General features: G+C 38.4%; 1 protein-coding gene across 4 annotated transcripts in view; it reads right to left on the bottom strand.

Moving 5' to 3' along the window:
- Positions 1 to 19780, bottom strand: part of zdhhc14 (zinc finger DHHC-type palmitoyltransferase 14) — a 26820-nt gene extending 7040 nt beyond the window's left edge. For 2 of the 4 annotated variants that reach the window (XM_033988083.2, XM_033988084.2), the window contains exons 1-5: positions 19271 to 19743; positions 18492 to 18777; positions 8658 to 8818; positions 2749 to 2901; positions 740 to 877 (exon numbers count right to left, since the gene is read on the bottom strand). In XM_033988083.2, coding sequence (XP_033843974.1) covers positions 740 to 877; positions 2749 to 2901; positions 8658 to 8818; positions 18492 to 18733 — 694 coding nt within the window. In that variant the 5' untranslated portion in view covers positions 18734 to 18777; positions 19271 to 19743. Of the gene's footprint in view, positions 1 to 739; positions 878 to 2748; positions 2902 to 8657; positions 8819 to 18491; positions 18778 to 19270 lie in introns of all 4 variants that reach the window. The other 2 variants (XM_033988085.2, XM_033988086.2) reach the window with 2 other exon arrangements.
- Between the last annotated feature and the right edge of the window lie 1904 nt (positions 19781 to 21684).

The raw sequence follows: 21684 nt of genomic DNA, 5'->3' as shown, positions 1-21684 counted from the left end.
CAGAACCAGTGACAAAGGGCAGCCCTGGCGGAGTCCAACATGCACGGGGAACGCGAACACAGCTCCTGCTCCGGTCATACAGGGACCGGACAGCCCTTAGCAAAGAGCCCCGGACCCCATACTCCCAGGGCACCCCCCAAAGGACACCGCGAGGGACACGGTCGAATGCCTTCTCCAGATCCACAAAACACATGTAGACTGGTTGGGCAAACTCCCATGAACACTCAAGGACCCGATGGAGAGTATAGAGCTGGTCCAGTGTTCCATGACCAGGACGAAAACCACACTGCTCCTCCTGAATCCGAGGTTCGACTATCGGTCGGATTCTCCTCTCCAGTACCCTGGTGCACTTTTTTGCAGCGGAGTGAAATTAGCCAGATGGCTTCATAAAGTCTATATTGATACTGTAGATTTAATCCACAGCACACATACACCTACCCTTGGAACACAACCTATTGAAACACCACATTAAAACTCAAAGAACCTAAATGTTTTTTCTATGGTGAAACGTGCCATTGGCAAAAAAAAAAAAAAACTAAGTAAATAAAATAACAGAAGTCATTCACCTGCTCTCATTATAGTCAGACACATTACCCCCAACAGTCCATGCTCCCAGCTGGAGAGATGGTAACAAGCCAGAATACTGTGGCTTTTGCACAACACCAATTTAAAACATGCTGCTTTCAAGATCCCTGGAAAAAAAACAGCTCTGCGGAAATGTCCAACCACGGGTACTTACGTAAAATAATATGTGTGATGACGAAGGCGAAGATGAAGATAGTGAGGAAGGAGAGTGAGAGGATGAACATGTAGAAGAACCGGTAGTTTCTTCTTCCGACGCAGTTCCCCACCCAGGGACAATGGTGGTCAAAGCGCTCTGCAGAAAAAATACACATAATTTTAATTTACACTTACGGTAAAATACACAGTTCAAGCATAGCACTATGAGACTTAGTAAAATTAACATGTTAAAGGGAGGGAAAAAGGGCAACTGAAAATGTATCGTAAGGGGCCATACAACAAACTCATGAAGATGGAAAAAGAGGCAGGAGTTTCATATAGTCTGTAAGAACAAAGTGTATTTTACTTCTCTGTGAAATCAAAAATCATTGTGCATTTTCCTGAGTATCAGAATTGAGTTTATAAAGGCCAGAATCAGGCTTAAATTGCTAAGAATATGTGAACAAGTCAACAAGTAAATGTACATGCACAGTTGCCGCACACTTGTTAATGCGATGATTTGCTACAAGTTGACGGCTTTTTGAAGTAGCGGCCATGTCCTTGCAGAACATCCGACTGCACACCGCTGTGCTCCTTAAATAATTATTCACAGCCTTTGTTTGTTTTAAGACATGAAGCAACCTCCTTTTGTCTCAATTAATCAATGTTAGTTAGGGATTGCATTTTCTAAACCCAAGAGATAGTAGAGATAGTATTGTTTATTGATTGTATTGTTTCTTGAAAATAGTAATTAATGTATTTATAAATTCACTACTAAAATACTAAAATGTAAAATTAAGCAAAGCATTCAAAAAAGCATGAAGGTGATCCTATGCTTTCTGTAACACACCTATGAACAGTATGTATGTAGGCGTATAATATGTATATATGGTGTATACTGTAGTGTTCATCATACTAAAATTTAAAACTCGGCTTCGAGAATAGACTCAATACTGATTGCAATATCATGATGACAATAAAAAAAAACTATGTAGACAACGGAATGTGTTTTTCACCATTAAGTAATATCTGTGTATTCCCTCCAAAGTAAATAGTAGTACTTTATTTTATATTACGATGCGGTGTTGTGATCTGTAATCCCTCAGTCGTCCAGGTAAGTTCCATCGTGGTCCATGGGCATATACCAGTCTTTGTGGTCTTATACATGTTCTGATACAACTCAAGATCAATCTAAAGCTATTCAAAAAGGAAAGGTTAATTTCTGTCATGAATATCTGATTTTCAATACTGTTGACAAACCTAGTATATTGTTTAAACCCCTGTTATAATGGTGTATCTAGCTTGCTTTGTGGGCATAGTAAAATATGCAGGAAGTGAAAGCGTGCCTCATCTAAGCACTGCACTTTTATAGGCTTCTTCTATTGCTCCCAGTGGAATTATGCTCTTAAGAAAGGAAGTCCTATCCATTGTGGCTGTTTACTTATTTAACAGGTTGTTGTTAGAGACCAGCAAATTGGGGAAACTTCAGAGTCAGGTTTTTATTACAGTATTTTAACCATTAGCAACAGATGTAGGATAAAAACAGGATTATTTTGGAGTTTCTTAGCATTTTTATCTCCACCCTAAATTGGAGCACTGCTGTGTTGCTTTTCTCTTGGTAAATAATTAGTACTTCTAGAAACTGTAAGCCTTTTTCTTGTTTACATCTGTTCATCTGTTCATCTAGTCTGGAATATCTTCTTTTTCAATTGAAGCAGAGAGCGCTCTTTAATTTGATTAGTGTAAAATGGTCAGTAGCCATTTTGAGTTTAGATTTGGTCTCTTTTATATTCACTCTCTGAAAGGCAACATGTTCAGTACCTTCCTCTTTGGCTTTGCTGTTGCCAATTTGCTTCAAACTGTTCTTCAGCATTTCTCTACAGCCCAGGTAAACATGTAGTATGACTTGAACTCAGTTGCAGATTTATACTGATACTAGAGATCTATATTTTAAAATGAGAAAAATTTATTTTATTTATTTATTATTTATTTGAATAGTTTTTAGCTCCCAAATGTCTCATCACTCACCCACACAGTTGTCACAGAGGCTGCAGTGGGAAGCCCGTGGAGGCCTAAAGATTTTGCAGGTGAAGCAGTACTTGAGTTTGACCGTCTGTCCGTTGATCACCACCTCCTTGGTCCGGGGTGGAGGTCTGTAACCAGTACTGCCATTGGCCACATCTAGAAAATGAGAATTAGCCAAATGGCAGCAAATGTTTAGAGTTAAAGCAAAGTTAAACAAACTGGGTCTCTTGAAATGTATTGTTCATGTTCACTCTCCACTCTCTTACTTTTTTGTAAAAATACTCTATACTTTGTATTTTTATTGAAAATATCTAGAAATAAAACACTTGTTAAACATGTCCATGCTCACCACATTTACAATGCCAATACCTGAGTCAACATTTTGCATTTATAATTGTCTAGAGCGAGGATCGGCAACCTTTAACATCCAACGAGCCATTTGGACCCGGCTTCCATGGTAAAAAAAACAACACTGGGAGCCGCAAATACTTTCTGACATCCAAAATGAAGGTAACACTGTATATATTGTTTTTTACCGTTATGCTTTCAATAAAAAACCTATAGTGTATTGCTTATGAAAACCATGAAGTGCGACAAAGCATTCTGCCCAATGAACCTCTGCGCACAGCGTGTGGAAATCGGGCCGGTATCTTTACGCAGGACTGTAAACTGTTGTCTGTGCGGCACGAGCGGTGTTTGTTTTTAACATCCGCGAGTGTGAGGCTTATTTTGAGCAATGAAAATTTTATTTTAATATTTGAAGATCACAATAATCTTCCAATTTTAATTACAATAAAAAGAACACAAATAAAATACACTTCAATTAAATACATATAATTTATTTTCCCAAGCCACATAGAACTGCAGTATAAGGATGAAAGAGCCGCATGTGGCTCCAAAGCCGTGGGTTGCTGACCCCTGATCTAGATGAACAAAACAAAACCAAATAGTTATGACCTTTCTTTGTGCAAACAAGTAGTTTTAGAGCATTCATTTATACTGGGACTGTTTTTCATAATATGCCCAGGAAAGTCAACATTCACAAGTCACAATTTAACACGTGTTCTTTTTTGAGCCAATACCGAATCACTAGTTCATGACCACGTAACATTAAAAATAAGCTAAAAATGAATAAGTGCCCCAAACTAATACGAGCAAAGCTGCACTGATGACAAGCTAAACAAAGAGAGAAATCCTAGTGATTTTGACATCTCCAACAGTTCAGTTCAGAGCCAGTGTGTAGCAGACATTGACAATCTTTGGGAGATCATTTACACAGTAGTCCATAGAAACGCAGTGGTGTGTTGTTAAGGGTTCGTAGTGAGAGGATTGCGTGGGTGTTTGACATTTCCAAAGCAGAGCAGAGGAAACGCAGTCAGTTTGGCTGTATTAAAATTGTCTCTATTGTTATCTGTGTCTATGGAGCGCACCTCTTTGACATCTTTGGGGATGAGGTGTAGCGGAAAATTCACAGCAGGGTTTTATACAAGCTAAACTTTTTCTTGTATATAATTATGATCTAGTCTTTAACATTTTGTTAATTTTAAAATTGCAATATCTAAACCGACTTAACTTGCAATAATAAAACTGGTCTATTCCCACCTCCCCATTTATAATATGTAACTTAAGTGTAATCACAACAAAGTGCCACAGTGTTGGTCAAGACTGAAATGCACACTCATGGTAACAAGCAGCGCATTTAAAAAAATTTGTGCCAAAACGGCTTTGTGCTTCTGCTTAACCCTATGTATATCATGTTTTCAAAAAAATAATTTCAAGGAAAAAAGAACGCAGAGTAGAGGCACCATGAATATCAGACAATAAAAATTACTCAAAAAAAATACAACTTCGCAGTGTGATTATGACGAGAGGAAAACATTATACCCCAAACTACCAAACAAGGATACTGCAGATGTCATAATGTACACTAACCTTGTTGGCTTGCACCCACGAGCGGAACTAAATAAAGGCTCAATGTCAGCCAAACATGCGAGGCGTATCCCAGTGGGGTATAAAGGGAAACTAATTGCCATCTTGCTGCGTGTGAGGAGGAGAGTAAATGAGCACCTCTGCAGTAGATTCAAACTACAAACACGGCAAAAGTTGAGGAGGCCAATAATACCACCATGTCGGACTCCAATCCACATTAAAACAGGAGAAAGACAGGCTGAGTTTACAAAAAGTTATAGAAGACACAAAACAAAACACAAAATAAGGATGTCAAATTTTAGTGTTATGATTTTACAATTTTACAGTTATTCACGATTTTCTTTCACACTGTCTGATAGATTACCATTCCTTTAGTAGTAACTGGCTTCATGAACTCTTTTTTAATCATGAAGTGAAGTGATTGTGACATAAACAGATAGAATATAGGACTAAATTTGTTTGGGCTCTAGATTGTGACTATTTTATATACTTTTTTTTTTAGTTCTTTCAATTATAGTATGACCTGAATAATCACAATTATTGATTAACCAATTATCCCAAGGAAAAAAAAAAAAAAAAAAAAAAAAATAAAGATCAAGGCTGCAAGTGGATACAAAAAAGATCGCCTCCACTGTCTTTTGTTACAGCCTGTAATATCACACGTACTGAATTTTCTGGGATCGCCTTGTTCTGTTGTCCAAACTGTGAAACAGTGTCCCTATGAAATTAAAAAGGCGGACATCCATGTTTTGGGATACGCAAACAATTCTCTACATTTTCCAGCAGCCCATTTACTATTCAGCCCATAACAATACATTCTAATACAAGCATGACCCAGGGCATGCTGAAGTGATAAAGGAGCCAAGGAGGAGGAGCAGCCATAGAACTGTTTAAGTACCAGTGTGAACTATGCACCAACTGTCAGTGAGAGCAAGGTATTCGACAGTTGGATGCCTTTTGTCTCTGTAAATGATGCTTTTTGGTTGTTAATTAAAGAAAGCTAAAGCTGAATGTGGCTGTCGTGTAACACCTGATGACTGCCTGTCGTATTCTCTTGTTTTCTTGTGAGATGTGAAATCACTTGGCCTTATACTGTATGTCATATAACAGCATTTTCAAAATAGCTGACGCTAAGTACAAGAAAATGCTTTGGTATAAATAATAAATATTGGCTTTGTGCAGGCCAATATTCAGGGCTATGAATCATTGTTCCCATTAGTCAGTTGCTCCATCCTACACACTAGTATCTCGGTATAAGAGCTTTGAGAAAAGCATTCAATAACAAAAGTAAACCTTAATTTCAAACCAATAATTTGACCTATAGTGAAGAGTCTGTTTTATTTTTTTTTAATCCAGACTCGTTCATAGATTTCATAGGTTTGAAACTTTTCCTCATATGCCTCTGGCCTACATGTACTGGGATGTGTTGGTTTCCTTTTCCCACATGCATTTACTGTAGACTGTCAGTTTGCATTGGCAGACACCCACTCCTTCCCTCACACCATAAACTCATCTGTGAATCATTTAATTCACAAAAGCTATCCATCTGAATAAGTGTTTATTGCAGAAAATATACCACTTATTTATTTAATGGGGGAGTACCGGTATTTATGCAATATAAACTTTTTGTAGCAGTCTACCATGTTATAATGTAGTTCCCTCATTACACACAAACATGCCTGAAGTGGTCTTATATGTCATCCACTATTCAAATACTCCTTACAGTTAGCAATACGAGCCCATGCTTCTTGTACAAGGATCAGCCCACAAGCCTACGTTAACCTAGAACCCCTCTGGTGCGCTTCCACCCGCACTCACACCCATGCTCCCGGCCTCCTGCACGGCCTTTTTTTATATATACACAAGAGCACGATACAAAACAATACACTACAACTTCAGAAACGTAATGCGATGTAGTTTAATTAACGGGACACATATCGATCGTGTTGTGTTGGCACAGTGAAGAGGAAGTTTTTAAATATGTTGTTTTCAGCAAATATAGCATTTTTAAAATCAATAACATGGCAATCTAAATATGTCCTGTGTTAACAATTAACGCCCCACAGAAGTGTAATACCCTCTTAGAAAGATAATGGAAGAATGCTTTATAGGCAGAATGGGAAACAATTCAAGTCAGTCAGCTGCATGTCATTTGGCTAACATCTGTCAAATGTCCAAGCCCCAGTGGAGACCAGAGCGCTCTCCATGGCGACGGGATTCTTTCTTAGCACTTTGTGAGAGTCTTGCTCATCTGCCCAGAAACACTTTAAGAGCTAGTCACTGTGCTGTTTGTCCTTATGAAAATGAGATGACCAAATCACACTTTGAAAATAAGAACATCTGAGGAACTGCAAAATGTTACCACAAAACTGAAGCAAATTGAACCATTCTGTGATCAAATAAAATGGGTAAAAGTAAATAGTAATGGTACCAAGAATTGATGGTTTGAATAAAACGGTTAGAAGAGGAATTCGGAAACCCGACACTTAAGTCTAAAGAGAACTAAAAACAACCCACAACAAGCAACAAAAATGAAGACAGTCCAGAAGTAATTAATCAAACATATATTCATCTCCTGCGTCTAAAAACAGGCTCAGCTCTGGGCAACAAAACATCAACACAGTAATAATAATCATTTGCCTGTGAGCAAACATTCCAATTGAGAAGCAGTGGGCTATGCTAATGCTAGTCCCCAACACAAGAGCCAATCATGAGGGAAGAGCAGAAAGAGAGAGAGGCCGGCTGGTATTTGGGTCAATGTTGTTCATATTTTCAGCCTGTAATTTGTTTATCCTCATCAAAAAGACTTGCCAATGGAAAATGGTTCTTCTGCAATGTTGTTGATGGCTTCTAAGAGTAAGCTGTATTAAACTTCTCTCCAAAGCTTTTAAGTCCTCTAATGAGATTAATTAAGCCAGTGCAGACTTTGTTTAATGAGGCCCAAGTGGTCTGAAGCACAGAGGAGGCTGATGGAGGAAACTGAAACGTCTCCTAAAACCATCACACTTTAAAAGGTACAGTATGTAACTTTCTAGAGGTGGCAGTGGCACATCACCTGCATGATTCAATGGAAATAGACAGTTAAAGCTAGACTTGGAACATTCTCCATGGAAATAGATATGTTGTATGTGTGTTGTATTTGTGCAATAAGAACATCCAAAAATAAAAGAACATGTTTCTATTTTAGACATTTTTGGCTTAAAAGTTACATACTGCATATTCAGTTTCAAACCGGACTTAAAGCCAAAGACACCAAAGTGGTAATAACATCCATTTAAGCCAGCATGACAATATTGTACAGCTAAGTAGTGTTACATGGATTATTTTAGTAGATTTACTAATGAGTAGATTTGGGAATGACAGGGTCCCTCGAGATTTCATATGATACACAATACATGGCCCATGATACCAAATAATGTCACAAAAAACAACTCATAAATGTCAAGTACATGTTCCTAGGTGGCATTAAGTAGAAGCAAATGAATCTGAAATGTTGTCGATATTACTATACTTTTGTCTCGTAAATGGGTACCACAAAATAGTCAAGTAATGTATTTTATTAGACAAGACAATTTTTCATTTTAAGAAGCTCCCAAATGTCTATGAATGTAAGCAATCTTTTAAAAACAGAGCTGTTCAGTTAATCAAATTTTAATTCCAATAAAAATTGATTAATTTCTAATTGCACAAAGGATATGCTTTGTGTCTTTTTCATCATGAGGTCTCAGTAGAAGCACGTGGTTTGGAGTTCATCTAGGCTATTTTTGTGTTTTTCTGTAAATGGCAATGATTAACTTGTTTATGATGCCGAAATTAATATTAAAAGCCATTTTAATTTCTTTCTAGGAGACTAAATCAAATGCATAATTGTGTAAATGAGAAAAATAATAGTTTTGTCATATCATCCATCCCTATTTAAAATCACACCATTGTAAAATTAAAGATCCAACAAAAAGTTTCTGTGGTGTGTTATATGATCCTACCTATCTGCCTTTCGAGGTCTGCTGCTTCATCTGGCGTGGCCCGGGGGAGGACTCCTGGATCACTGAAACTTGTCCGCAGCAGTGAGCCCAAAACAAACAGGAACAGCACCCCTCCTATGACCGGGATGATTGGGGTCAACTGGAGAGCCAGGAACGGACAGCTGCAACACAACAAGGATCAGACATGAGAAACAGTGTGAGAGAAAGTTGCATGTAGCGAAGTATAAAATGTTTGTCTTATGATTATTATTTTATGCATTTATTTCACTTATATTATTAACACCATGTGCATGACCAAATAAGGTACATTTTCTTTCATTCACACAGTCTAAAATATGTAACCAGCTTTATAAAATCACTTTGCTGAATGAGCTAATGTGGCATAAACTGTCATGGGAAAAACACTTTACTCCAAAAAAGTAAACTTTATATTTTTGCACCTAATTATCAAGATTATATATTTTTTTATTTTTTTCCCTCAAACAACTACTGTGACCTAAATAAGCCTGATAATCTATTCTGTGGAAGGGGTCTGGTTGTATTTTACATTATTTGTGATTCTTTGGCCATCACCAGGGAAATGCCTATAATCCATCACACACACTTTGTTAGAGTCCGTGCTAATGAGACAATTGAGAATAATCCTGTTAAAGCTGAGCCAGGGTGGGTTTACTATAATCACATAGAGGTGAACCACAGCCTCATGCACTTCTGTTGTGGTCTATGGAGAGTAGGGGTCAGTACTGAGGTGCCACCCTGGAGTAGAGGGACACAGATGTAGGGAATCCAAAAACCCAAGAAGCTATGAATACAACTCTTCATTTACTGACATCACATGCAAAATGCAATGTGCTCATACCTCAGGTTGATTTCACAAGAAGCATAGCGATCTACACTACAAAATGTGCTGATTTATAATGTCTTGGTATTAGTAACTGTAACCAAATTCAGGTTTTGCTTGTGAGAGGGACAGGATGTGTGCTGGAGGTGTCTGTCAAACTGGATGCATTTAAAAGACAAACACTTCTTTCATGCTTAAGACAATGACAATTGGGTTCACATGTGCAGAGTATCACATGTGATAATAAACAATAATATCATTTATTGTGATTAAAAAGGTTGGCAATAATCCTTCATGGGTCATTTTATATAATCGTGACAATCACCATTATATCAGCAGAATGTGCATTAAAAAAAGCTACTTATTAACAAAGTCGACAGCGGCGGACAAAGGGGTCTGTTGTCTCAAGGTTTAGGGGCCCGAACTTGGATTCTCTCATCCAGACTATTCTCCCCTAGATCTTAGTTTTTTGAATGATGACAAAGTACAATACTATAACAGTTCCTTAAACATGGAACGTATTCATAATATTAAAATTATAATAATCCATATCCATAACATTTTAAACTGCCAGCAACTTTAATAATTATCGTGACATAAATGTTAATTGCAATTATTTTGGCCATGAAAATCGTGACACTAAATTTCAATATTGTCCCCTTCCTAGTGCAGAGTGGACACCAGCCTATCCCGCCGCTGCCACATCTGGAGCGAGCCACATGAAGACACATGAGGATACTTTTGACTGGAACATCCACAGGGGAGCACAGAGCTGTACAAACACTACACTGTGTAGAGGTGGAAAATAGTGAAAAAATGATTTGGGTTGTTTTGAAGATAATCAGATATAATCAAAGAGCGGATTTAAAAAAATCATTCAAATAAAAGGTATGTATCAATATTTTCACACTTTTATGCTATAGTGACCTTGGCTAAGACATCTGTGACGTCTTATAAAAGGTCTCTCACCCATTTAAAAAGTACAGTGACGGCACTGTTGACTGGCGTTCAACAAGTTATCTCAGATTATGTAAACAGAGGTCCTTATCTAATTTTCCATATCTAAATGTGACCGCATATTTGGGCTGACTCCTTGATTTAGCCACCATTTTACCAAGAAGTCCTGTTTCTTTTAAAGCGAATCCTGGTCTCTGTTATTGAACGTGGCTAATGGAAACCCCAACACATTTGACTTGGTTAATGTTATCACACAACAGAAGCATGGATGATTAGCAAAGTACAGCTAACTGTAACACTGTAGTCACTGTCATGAGCAGCAGACTATTGACAAAACACGCGCTTATTTATTTTTGATTGGTCACACCTCACTTCACGAATGCATAAAATTAGACATGCTAACAAGTCTTTGAAATGGGTGTAAAAAGCCTGGCAGAACCCAACAGCACTGTGAAAGTCATAGCTACAAATCTGACAGGTGCATTTAAGGTGATCTGGGATTAAAGATTTTATTTTAATCTTTTAGTCTCTACTAAAAATATGATCCATGTTACAGATATGAGTAGTCCACAAAGCTCCGTCCTCTAAGGTGTGAGTAGGACAGTGTAATAAAAAGGCAGTCGTGTGGAGAAAGCGGCAGGTCAGGAGAATCAGACGATGATTAAGGAGCACAACCATTAGAAGAGGTGGCAGGCAGCACAACAAGCCTCACAAATTACTATCAATATGTGAACAGGGATCAACTAGATGTGTGCTATTCACTTGATTTTTATAGGCGTTAGCTTATTAAAACCGTGACTAATTTCTGAATAAGCTTTTCAAAGAGGCGCCCTAACGCACCAGTAAATGTCATAACATACTTTGGGCTTTAGGGGCTTAGTTGCTATAGAGATAGGCAATACCTAATGTAAGAAACGTTAAATTGTGAAAGAGGATCTGGTTACCCTGGAAACAGACACACGAGTGAACAGAAGAAAAATCAAAGGTACAAAATGGTATGTTCAGAAATACTTTACTTGAGAATGAGTACATAATTTAATGTGTTTAATCTGTCCCAGTCAAAACTGGAGTTAAAATTAGGTACTTTTATGAAATATGCTCTGGTGTAAAGGGTACAGTTCATCCTCTGAGCTTCAGGTGTTCCATGATTGTATTTTGGCTTGTTCTTGGTAGATCATTAACAAATCACCTTTTATGTAAACAAACTGGACTGTCTCATTCCAGCACTAGCCACAACATCCTTTTAGCAACATACTAATGTTATCTACTTATTTTAGATTACAATTTCCACATTTAATCAGTTGAAGACAAAACATTGAAAGCAGAAATGCTCTGAAACACTGACCTCAACAATGCACACGTTTCTTGAATGTCTCTCCCTCTCTCTCCCCCCAATTTCATACTACAGCTGTCCTGTCAAATATAGCCTTCTGGCCAGAAAATATAAAAAATAATATTTAAAATTTAAAAAAAATGTCCAGTTGACAGAACCAAATTTTATTTAGCAAAAAAAACATAAAAAACACTATCATAAATAGTTATTATATATGGTTTTCACTTACTGGCTAACCATAATTTTACAGTTAAATGTGTATTGAACACATTTGCTGATCCTATAATAATGGCTTATCTCATCATTGATTTTCTGCTTTCCATTGTATAATGCATAAATGCTCCAATATAAGAACAGAAACTGAAACCAGTTCACTTACACAGTATACTCATCAAAAATGATCGTTTTGGCCTGTTTAAGCGTAGGTGTGGCCCTATGCACTGCATAGATGACCTAAATGTCTAGGATCACGGTCACAAGAATCACTATCTGAAGAGAATGTCTTCATCTTTGTTACTCTTTTGCCCCTCGCACTGTGCTAATCTGAGCTATAATCCAATCCAGATTACCATTATCACATTTCTCACTAAACCTCTTATGACAGCCACTGGCTTTTCACAAACTCAGCTGGAGCGGGAGTCAGAGACCTTTATCTCAGCATGAAGCCCAGTGTGATGGTTCTTCTCCTGACAACTGCATGTCCTTTCTGAGTCACCTGGGTTCAGCCACACCCACTCCCCTTTCATCCCATGAAGGCCGTCTACAAAATGAAACCGACAGCTACCAGAGGAAACCATCAGTACGAGTGCACAGTATGTAGTGGAGAAATGTGCTTAGTAAAATATAAATGTCATTGGTAAAAAACAAAAAAGCAATCAGTGGATAAGGAAAAGCCTGGTCAGACAACTCACAGTTTATCAGGTTAAGGTTAAGGTACACTTTACTGTCCCCATAGTAGAATTTGTCAGATCAAAATAAATTGTATTAACCTACAAGAAATGTTTTCAGGGATAATGTTAGTGACTACTTTGTGGATCTAGTAGTAGTCGTAGTGCAAATAGACACTAGACCAGGTAGCAATAGACCAGGTATTTGCAACCAGAAATGTGTGGATTAACAAACTGCCATGTTTGTGCAAATGCTCAAAGTAAATTTCAACACGTAAAGTTTAGCTTACATGTTTTTTTTCCCCCTAATATGCGAAGTCTAACTACGATCTTCTTTATCCATATACTATGCAATAACTTGATAGCTAAAACAAATTAGAAACGTAAAAAAAATAAAATAAAAATGATTTGCGTTCTTTTGTCTAACAGCAAATCAAAAGAGTCAAGACTATGAAACAAGCACTTATTACTAATTTAAACCAATCATACATGCTCAGTCTTATGAGAGACAGCCAACAACAGTGAACTGTGAAGCTGAACAAAACCTACCAGTAAACCGCACTAGAGAAGTCTTTAAACATGTTCATAAATCAGTAAGCACTCCATTATTGAATACCAATGTATGTGCATGTGAGGCTGGGTAAACTAAAAGCTTTGTGACAAGCCAGGAACTATTTTCTTCAGGGTGACAGAGCGTACAGTACAACATGCATACATTTACACTGCTACATTTACACGCAGTCCTCTGAAAGCAGAACTGGGCTTCGGAGGAATGCTTTTCTCAGGAAACCTCTACAATGGGCGTGACTGTTCAAATGATGTGGACAAAGACTCTCTGGCAAGCAACTGCCATATGACACTCTGGAGCTGACATACTTTCACTTCAACGATTTCTACTATTGTGAGTCCAACACACCACAAGACTGGACTGCTTCATTTTGTTGAATCAAATATATGGCCATAATAGAGGTGAGCTGTGTACACTGTCTAGGTTTAACAACTGTTGTTTTTGAACATATGCAAAACTTGACAATATAATGTACTGTTGGTCTGTCAAAAATACAATAAATAAAGAAATACTAAATAATCTTTAAAACAAGGACATAATGTGATATTTCTGCTCTTTTGTGATAAAAAATGACAGTCCGTTAATTTTTTTGTGCAAAGCTTAAACTTGCACATCAACTACATATTTTTAGGCATGTTTTAGCACACTTCCATTGGGATTTAGAAAATAGAAATGAATAAAAAATATATATTACTATCTGATTAACAGCAATGATCATTTTGTCATTATCGGTGGAGCCCAAGTTAAAAGTAGATTCTAAAATAGACTGTCCCTCTGTTCCCATGAGGAGACAGCTGACCTGAGTCCACTCCAGTATTGATAGTGTGCCTGAAGAGCCACTTCTTCAAACCTCTGTACACACACACAGTCAATGACTTTAAATGGCCTCACAAACGCTGTCTGTTTGCCTTACACACCCTGCAGGCACCGTGGCTACAGCTCAACCACCACTTTACCATTACCTGAGGGGAGAGCATCCACTCATAAATTATGCACACTTTAGCAAATATAGTAATGTTGATAAATGGAGGAATTTAAAAAGGGCTGCCTGTCAAGAAAGACTTGCATACAGACAGCAAGTGTTTGAAGTAAGGTTATATGTGTATGGCATTTACAAAAAAGTTAATTCTGCATTTTCTTTTAGCATTTAGTAACACCAAAATATATACCATATGCTATTATCTGGTGGGTGGGCTGTCATAGATATGTTATTGTTTGGCCTTAAATGCTCCACAGTATGGCATTAAATTTAATAAGTGATTATTATTATTATTATTTTTAAACTTAAGTTATTTGTTATTGCTTTGAGCAGAGTCACATCTCCACAGACCTGTTCATTAAGTTGGCCTAGTGGTTGCTTGATTCCACGGAGACAGAGAAGTGTAATGCCATTCTATGGAAAATACCAGGCAACACAATGTATTATCAATGGAGACAAGCAGTTGTCAAACCCTGCTTGTCTCTAAAAAAATGTTAGAGTGCACCTTTAACCATGATGGAAAAATATAGCAATTGGGGTCAAAAGATGGAAAACTGTCCCCTGAATTAGAGACTAATGAATTAAGGTTAAATTTGTGTTTCTAAATTCTAACCGACAAGTAGAAGCTTGTTAAAATATTTGAACAAGCCAACAGATCTACCACTCCTAATTCAAAAGGGTTAAAGCTATTCACTGGCCTGCCTCACCTTTTAAAATAACTTAAGCAAAGATTACCAAAATCCTAAACTGAAAGTACAGACATCTCTCAAAATATAGTTTGAAATGCTTTTCTTCAGCCAAGACAATAACAGAACTGAGCTATAATTCTTGTACGATAATGTCCCCAATCTCGTTCAGTGATAACAGCTATGCAACCTGTTGCTCAGAATACAAAGAGCACAGTTAGACAAATTACATGGAAATTAGAGATAACGACAGCTACCAACAAACATTGATTGGTTTGACCGTTTGAATATTGTAAAAGTCAACCTAACAGTTTAAATTACTTTCACTAAAGAGGTGGTTATAAATCATCTGAATGTGTTACTTTATTGGTTTATGAGCAAGAAATATCAGCTATTTTTGTCACAAGGCAAGAGCAGGCCAATAATAAGAACTATGAGGGCTGTGCAATAATCTTTAATCAAGATCAAGATTCGGTTATTTCTAATGATCAATGATCAGATTGAGATTTTTGAATCAAGGTTCACTCATCAATCTTATGTCAGTAAAAGTATGTGGTTTGAAGCACAATTTAGACTTGAGGATTTTTTTTTTGGCAATGATCAAAAGTGTATTTAATTTACAAGTTTTTTACCACGTTATTAATAACCTTGGTAAACCGTGAACATTTTCTCCAAACTATTAATCTCATCCTTTTCACAGCTTCACAAATGCTGCTTGAGCGCTTCTCAGAAAAAACCTGTGGCCTTTCAGATCAACGTCAAAGAAAAACATCAAGAATGCTAGCCCGAGTCAACTTTAACAAGGCAAAGGCGAGAGTAAGCAACATGTGGAACAACAGTGCACACGGGTATCTTGGGGGGAGACTGGAGGTAGAATAATAAACAGCCTTGAGTCTGCGGGTAACTAAGAGGTTTCATTGTGCATGGACAAGCTACTCTAAGATCAACAAGCCAAGATAAATATAGCACACAAAGGATTTTCTGTGCCTTTTCTACACTCTTACAATCCTTTTAGTCTGTCAATGAGTGACATCAGCAGCACACAGTCAGGTACAAAGCATGTGATTTAAAGCAGAGTGTTGGGATACACGGCCAATTTACAAACTGGAAGAAGAGGCTGTTTTTCCACTTTGCTGACAACTGGGTGGAGCACTAAGGCAAAACACATCTAATCGAAATGCATTACACTTAATGGCAATGGAGGCCAGTGTGCAGGTCTGCTGACTATCGCCCTGTCCAATAAATGTCTCCTTTCAGCTGACAGCCGGCGGTGGGAGCGGCAGGGGGGGGGGGTCAAGAGGACTGGTCCAGCCCGAAGGCATGGACAGAGAAGGGGCGCGTGCTGTTCCCGCTTCTGTCCGCTGTAGTCATAACAAACAGAGGACAGAGTGCAGGGCCAAATGAGACACCAGTCAACTGGGCACAGGAAGTGGAGATGTATCATCAGGAAGCATCTGGTGTCCTCCCCACATGGGTGCTGTGGGTGTCCAGGTTACAGTGTCACATTCAGGTGACCAAAAATCCTTCGACCACAATGAGTTAAAACACACCGATCTAACTAAGACAAATGAAGTACAAAAAAGACAGGAGGAACTACTATGAACTAGTAATTAGGTTGACAACAATATCAAAAATCAGATATGAATCAATACTAAAACTAGTATCAAAACAAGGTCTAGGTATAGATAAAAAATAAAAAAAAATCGCAGGACAGAAATTAACCTTTCTTGAATAGCTTTAGAATAATCTTTAGCTGTATCAGAACAAGACCACACAGACTAGTATACACCCATGGGCCACTACGGGACCTACCTGGACGACTGACGGATTACACAGATATAAATCCACATGGTAATTTAAAAGAAAGTATGGTAGTATGATGTAATGTTGAAAATTACATTCTAATATCTAAATAAAGAGTTTTTTTTAATATCATTGTGGTATTGGAATCTGTATTGAGTATCAAAATTGAGTTTGGAATTTTAGTACTGTGACAACGCCAATAATAATAAAAGACTTTCAATACCTGTAATTTGGCCTGGTTCCTCATGGTTTAACTTCCCACTTTAAACTGTGCTGAAAATAGATATGCATCCAATGTGATGTCATGGTCATTATTTCCTAACTTAACACCCATTAATAGATTAGCGGGTGTAAAGTGCAAACATAAACAACTTCATGTGCTGTTAGAAAAACATTTACAACAACCAGATATTTATCTAAACTACCAGCCAGTGCCAGTTACCAGTTATAATGCTATACTGCAGAAAATAATGAGCGTGTGGGCTGGAACTTTGACATTTATAGACAAAAGCATTCATCAAAATATAAATCTTGCACAAATCCATAATGAAATTAATCTGCAGACCTGCCGGCACTGCAGAATAGCAACTCGGTTTAATGTTTAATTTACATTTTACAAACATATCATTTAGCATTTTTGTCAGTGATGTGCAACAGTCACTTTTTTGCTTGTTATGCTAGCTGTTGCTCTTGAGCACTTTACCCTGATAAACCTGTCTAATTGAGCCTCAAATAGCATGATGTTGCAGGTTTCTTATCTCCAAAGATGTCATTCAGAGAGCATCAATGTCAGGGTGATTACGGAGGTCTAATGGGGAGATAGAGCGTGTCCTGTGTTACACTTCTGTGCTGACAGTTAACAGGTCAATGTCTGTCTACATGCTGCTGCACACTGCACTCTAGCACATGTGGAGCTGGACAGGGACTCCCAGAAATACACTCAGGCTCTTTATAGATATTCTTTTTCCAACAGTGAACTAAAGAGAGTCTCCAGTGGGAATAACAAGATGTGATTAAAACAGGCATACGCAGACAGACGGAGAGTAATCTACACCACAAGCCACTGGGGACTTGTGGCAGGGCCAAAAGTCAGGGACAACTAGAGAAACAAATACTGTAGTGTTTCATAATAGCATAGGGCAAACAAAGTGGAAATTGATACGAGATCGATGTGCAGTGCTACATTACCACACAGGAGTCTGACAGATATAGTGTCAACTCTGAAAAGGCTACAAGGATGTTCTACACCACAGTTAATACACTTGCTGACATAGTGTGAAGCTGAGCCCTTTAGCTACAGGATAGTATCTGATTATACTATGGTGCACAACAACACAAGAAAGGACATCCCAGACTGCAATCTTGAATTTTGTGTGTTATGTGTTTTGTGATGAAACATTCTGTTCCAGATCTGATGCTTTTAAAAAGGGCCCCTATCTCTTATTTTTACCAGTTTGTACTGAGATTAGGAGGTGGCCAGATTATTGAAAAATGCATTATATTGTACACGTTGTAGCTGTGGAAGATATTGTGTATCTTTTTTATAATAAAAAAAAAATGCTGCAACAAGAACAGACTAAAAATGAAAAGAACAACAATTTCACATTCGTCAGATACTTGCCTTTAACCTCAAGTTACACATTTAACCTACTCCTTGGACCATCAGCAATCTATGACATAATAACTGACCCATATGCCAGTTTTATGCCAACAGATATTTCCCAACACCCACGTGTACATTGAGGACACACGTACCACAACCTCTACGTGTTATACTTACTCAAAGGTGAAGAAAAGTCCACAGGTGGCTAGAATAAGCACAAGGGTGAGGTAGAAAACCCCAGTCTGTTTGGCCATCATAATCCTGCCATCGCAGTAGAACTTGTTCCGTCCTGGAAACGACTCCCATTTCCTTCTCTTTGGGGTCTTCTTCTTGTAGGGGGTCTCCATCGGTGTCGAGCTGCGAGTGCTGATCTGGCTGTACTCGCACTCTCTCATGGACTCAGACACCCCGAGATGCATCAAGTGCCGATGACTATCTCCACAGCTGAAGAAATCCTTTGTCTCTGCAGGAAAAACAAACCGGTTCAGACCAGGAGACGAGCTAAAGTTTACAAGTTTGCAGAGCCTCGAGCGAGTGGAGGCGGAAAGTTTCAGTAAAAGTTTAAACACACTTCCTGGCTGTTATTATGAAGAATCTAAGAACTAAGAACACTACATCTGATCAACTCTATAAATAGAAAGATAACTGACATTAAAAGATAAGCATGCTATATAGAGTTCAATGAGAGCACTGTTGCAAAATAACTTCACCTCAGCCATATCGTAGCTTCTTTGTTAGCTTGTACTTGGCTAGCCCTATGTGTTGCTAAGGCTAACCAACTTTACAATTGACTATCATCTTAGATTATAGTTTAATTTTGAACATCTGGTTTGAAGATAGAGTTTCCTGAATATGTCTCATTGCATATCCTCCTGTGGTGTGTGTTAATCCCGCAGCATGTGGGTAAGCTGCACATCTCCTGGCTGAGCCCCGTGGAGCCGCTCAGTGCGCCTTACCACAGCCAAGGACCGCTGCTCTCGACGCGGGGTGGTGTCACGTAGCTACTCCTTCTCGTTATCCAGGTTTATTCCGAGCCGAAGACAAAGCGAACAACACCATTTTCCAAAATGTCATGTATTAAATGTGCCCAGGAGCCTGTTGCCAGGTAAGAAAAAAACAAGAGAAGAAAATCCACCGAAAGCACTCGACGGGTTTCTCAGTCAGACGAGCTTCAGAATCAGCAGCATCCTGTCGCTCAAAACACACTGATTCTTCAGCACAAGCACGCAATCCTTTACAGACATACGTGCAAGAATCTCACAGCAACAAGCAACCACAAATATGTAAGACTAATACTAATGGCCGCGCTGTGTGGAAATATTCGCAGCAGTCCTGGAGAAGCGTGAGAAGAGCAGGCAGGCCAGCCGACAGCCTCCGCACCGTGTCCCCGTCCTCCTCAGCGCTGCCGCCCTCACAAACAAACAGCACCCACTCACACGAAGGAGACGCTCCTCCTCCCGCTGCCGAGGCCGACCTCAGGACGTTTCCCAAGCCGGGGGCTGGGGACCGGCAGGAGACCGCTAGAGGGTGCCCTGTCCAAGCAGGAGTAGGGCCAATGAAGGGTCTCACTAAAATGTGAGAAAATTATTTAGGCTACTTTAGTTTACAAACAATCACTTTAAATTAAAACACACAAGCCATTTGTTTTAATTTATTTTTTGTGTTTTTAACACGAATCTAGGCTATGCCCTCTATTTGGCAAGGGATTTGTTGTTTTTTTTATTGAGTCAGACTTCAAGCTGTTCAAAGTTCAATAAGCTTTGCATGGGTGCATTGGTGTGGGAGCACAGCATATAATTTTGTGGCAAAAACTATAATTTGAATACCCCATTTTATATATATATATATATATATATATATATATATATATATATATATATATATATATATAGTTATATAGTATATATAGTTTAATAGCCACAGGTTACTCAGTCAGTACCAAAAGTGTTGTTTCAAGAGAATTGCACTGCATAAGCCTATAATGTCTAAATTTGGTCTGTCTTGTGTGAGCTTGGTTTTATTTATAGAAAGCTAACCATAAGAAAATGTAAACAAAAGCAATTCAACTGAAAGTGCTTTCTGAAAACTGTTTTAGTTATTAGGAGGAAGATTGTTGACATTATCAGCAATGCATGATTCGGTCCATGGACATCTCTTGTTTCCTCTAAAAACACACACATAAAAGGAAGAAACAGGCTAATTTCCTGTTCTTCTTGCTTAATTAACTTGCATTATCCTGCTGCAAGATGTGCTTGTTCTTTAGCTGTCCTACACATGCACACCACCACAAGCACCCTATTGCACACTTTCTTTCAAAACCACACGCTTGACTCTGCTTTCAAGTTTGGACAATTGAAATGAATCATTCATTTTTGTGAGACCGCAATGTTAAAGTGAAGGAAAATGTATTCAGTCTCACACTAAAGCCCACACATTTCAAACAAAGTTGTGATAGACAGCATAATATTTAAAATGTCATGTTAGGGAAGTGAACAATTTTACATCTTGTGGCATAATTGAGAAGTCATTTTGATTGGCATCTACTGCTTAGGGTGTCATGTCTATAACATTTTATGAAAGTGTGTTGGAAAACTGTGCAAGATCTCTTGCCTCCTCATGCTAAGACTGGTCTAGATTTAAAGATTTGTATAAAGAGTCTGACATGGTTTCGAACTCAGACTTGACTTATACTGACCCTTGTTAAAAGGTACTTTCCTGGTGAGCTGGCCACCTGCTTGTCTCCATATTATTGCTTTGCCTGCAATGTTGCACAGTATGACAACTTCTTTATCTTGAATTCATTCAATTTCAGGTGTTTGTATTGCAAAAAAACAATAAACCTAAAAGACATGGATTCTTACTGTGTGTCTCGCCTCTTCACAGATCTGACCTGCAACCAGGCCTGATGGTGTCACCTAATTGTCTACATGTAGATAAAAATGTAACATTCCAGAGAAAGCAATAATATCTGAAAACAAGCAGGTGATGGACCCTGTACCCAAAAAGTTACATAGTTTACCTTTAACTTTTATTGGCTCAACTCAGATTGGATCATTCTGTTTGCCATCTTGAATTTCCACTTCCAACATCGACTTTTTTCAAATCCCCAGGGATTAGACTTGGTTTGACCACAGTGAGAGACAGTGTGGTTAAAGCAGCAGAGCTAACAACAGTGTAGCCAGTGGCAGCCACATCCTGTCAGAGCTGTATGACTCAGCGTCAGAGGCACCGAGCATGTGGGAGGGTGTCTCTGCCTACACCCAACACATCCCACCGCACCAACAAGTCCTGCAGCCCACTTCCCATTCAGATGTACTGAAGAAAAACAGGTGCAGGGATACCGTGACATAGCTAAAAGTACACGAATCAC

Source organism: Periophthalmus magnuspinnatus, chromosome 22 (assembly GCF_009829125.3).
Source record: "Periophthalmus magnuspinnatus isolate fPerMag1 chromosome 22, fPerMag1.2.pri, whole genome shotgun sequence".
In the NCBI taxonomy this organism is placed as follows: domain Eukaryota; kingdom Metazoa; phylum Chordata; class Actinopteri; order Gobiiformes; family Gobiidae; genus Periophthalmus; species Periophthalmus magnuspinnatus.
This window is presented reverse-complemented; position numbering and strand designations above follow the sequence as displayed.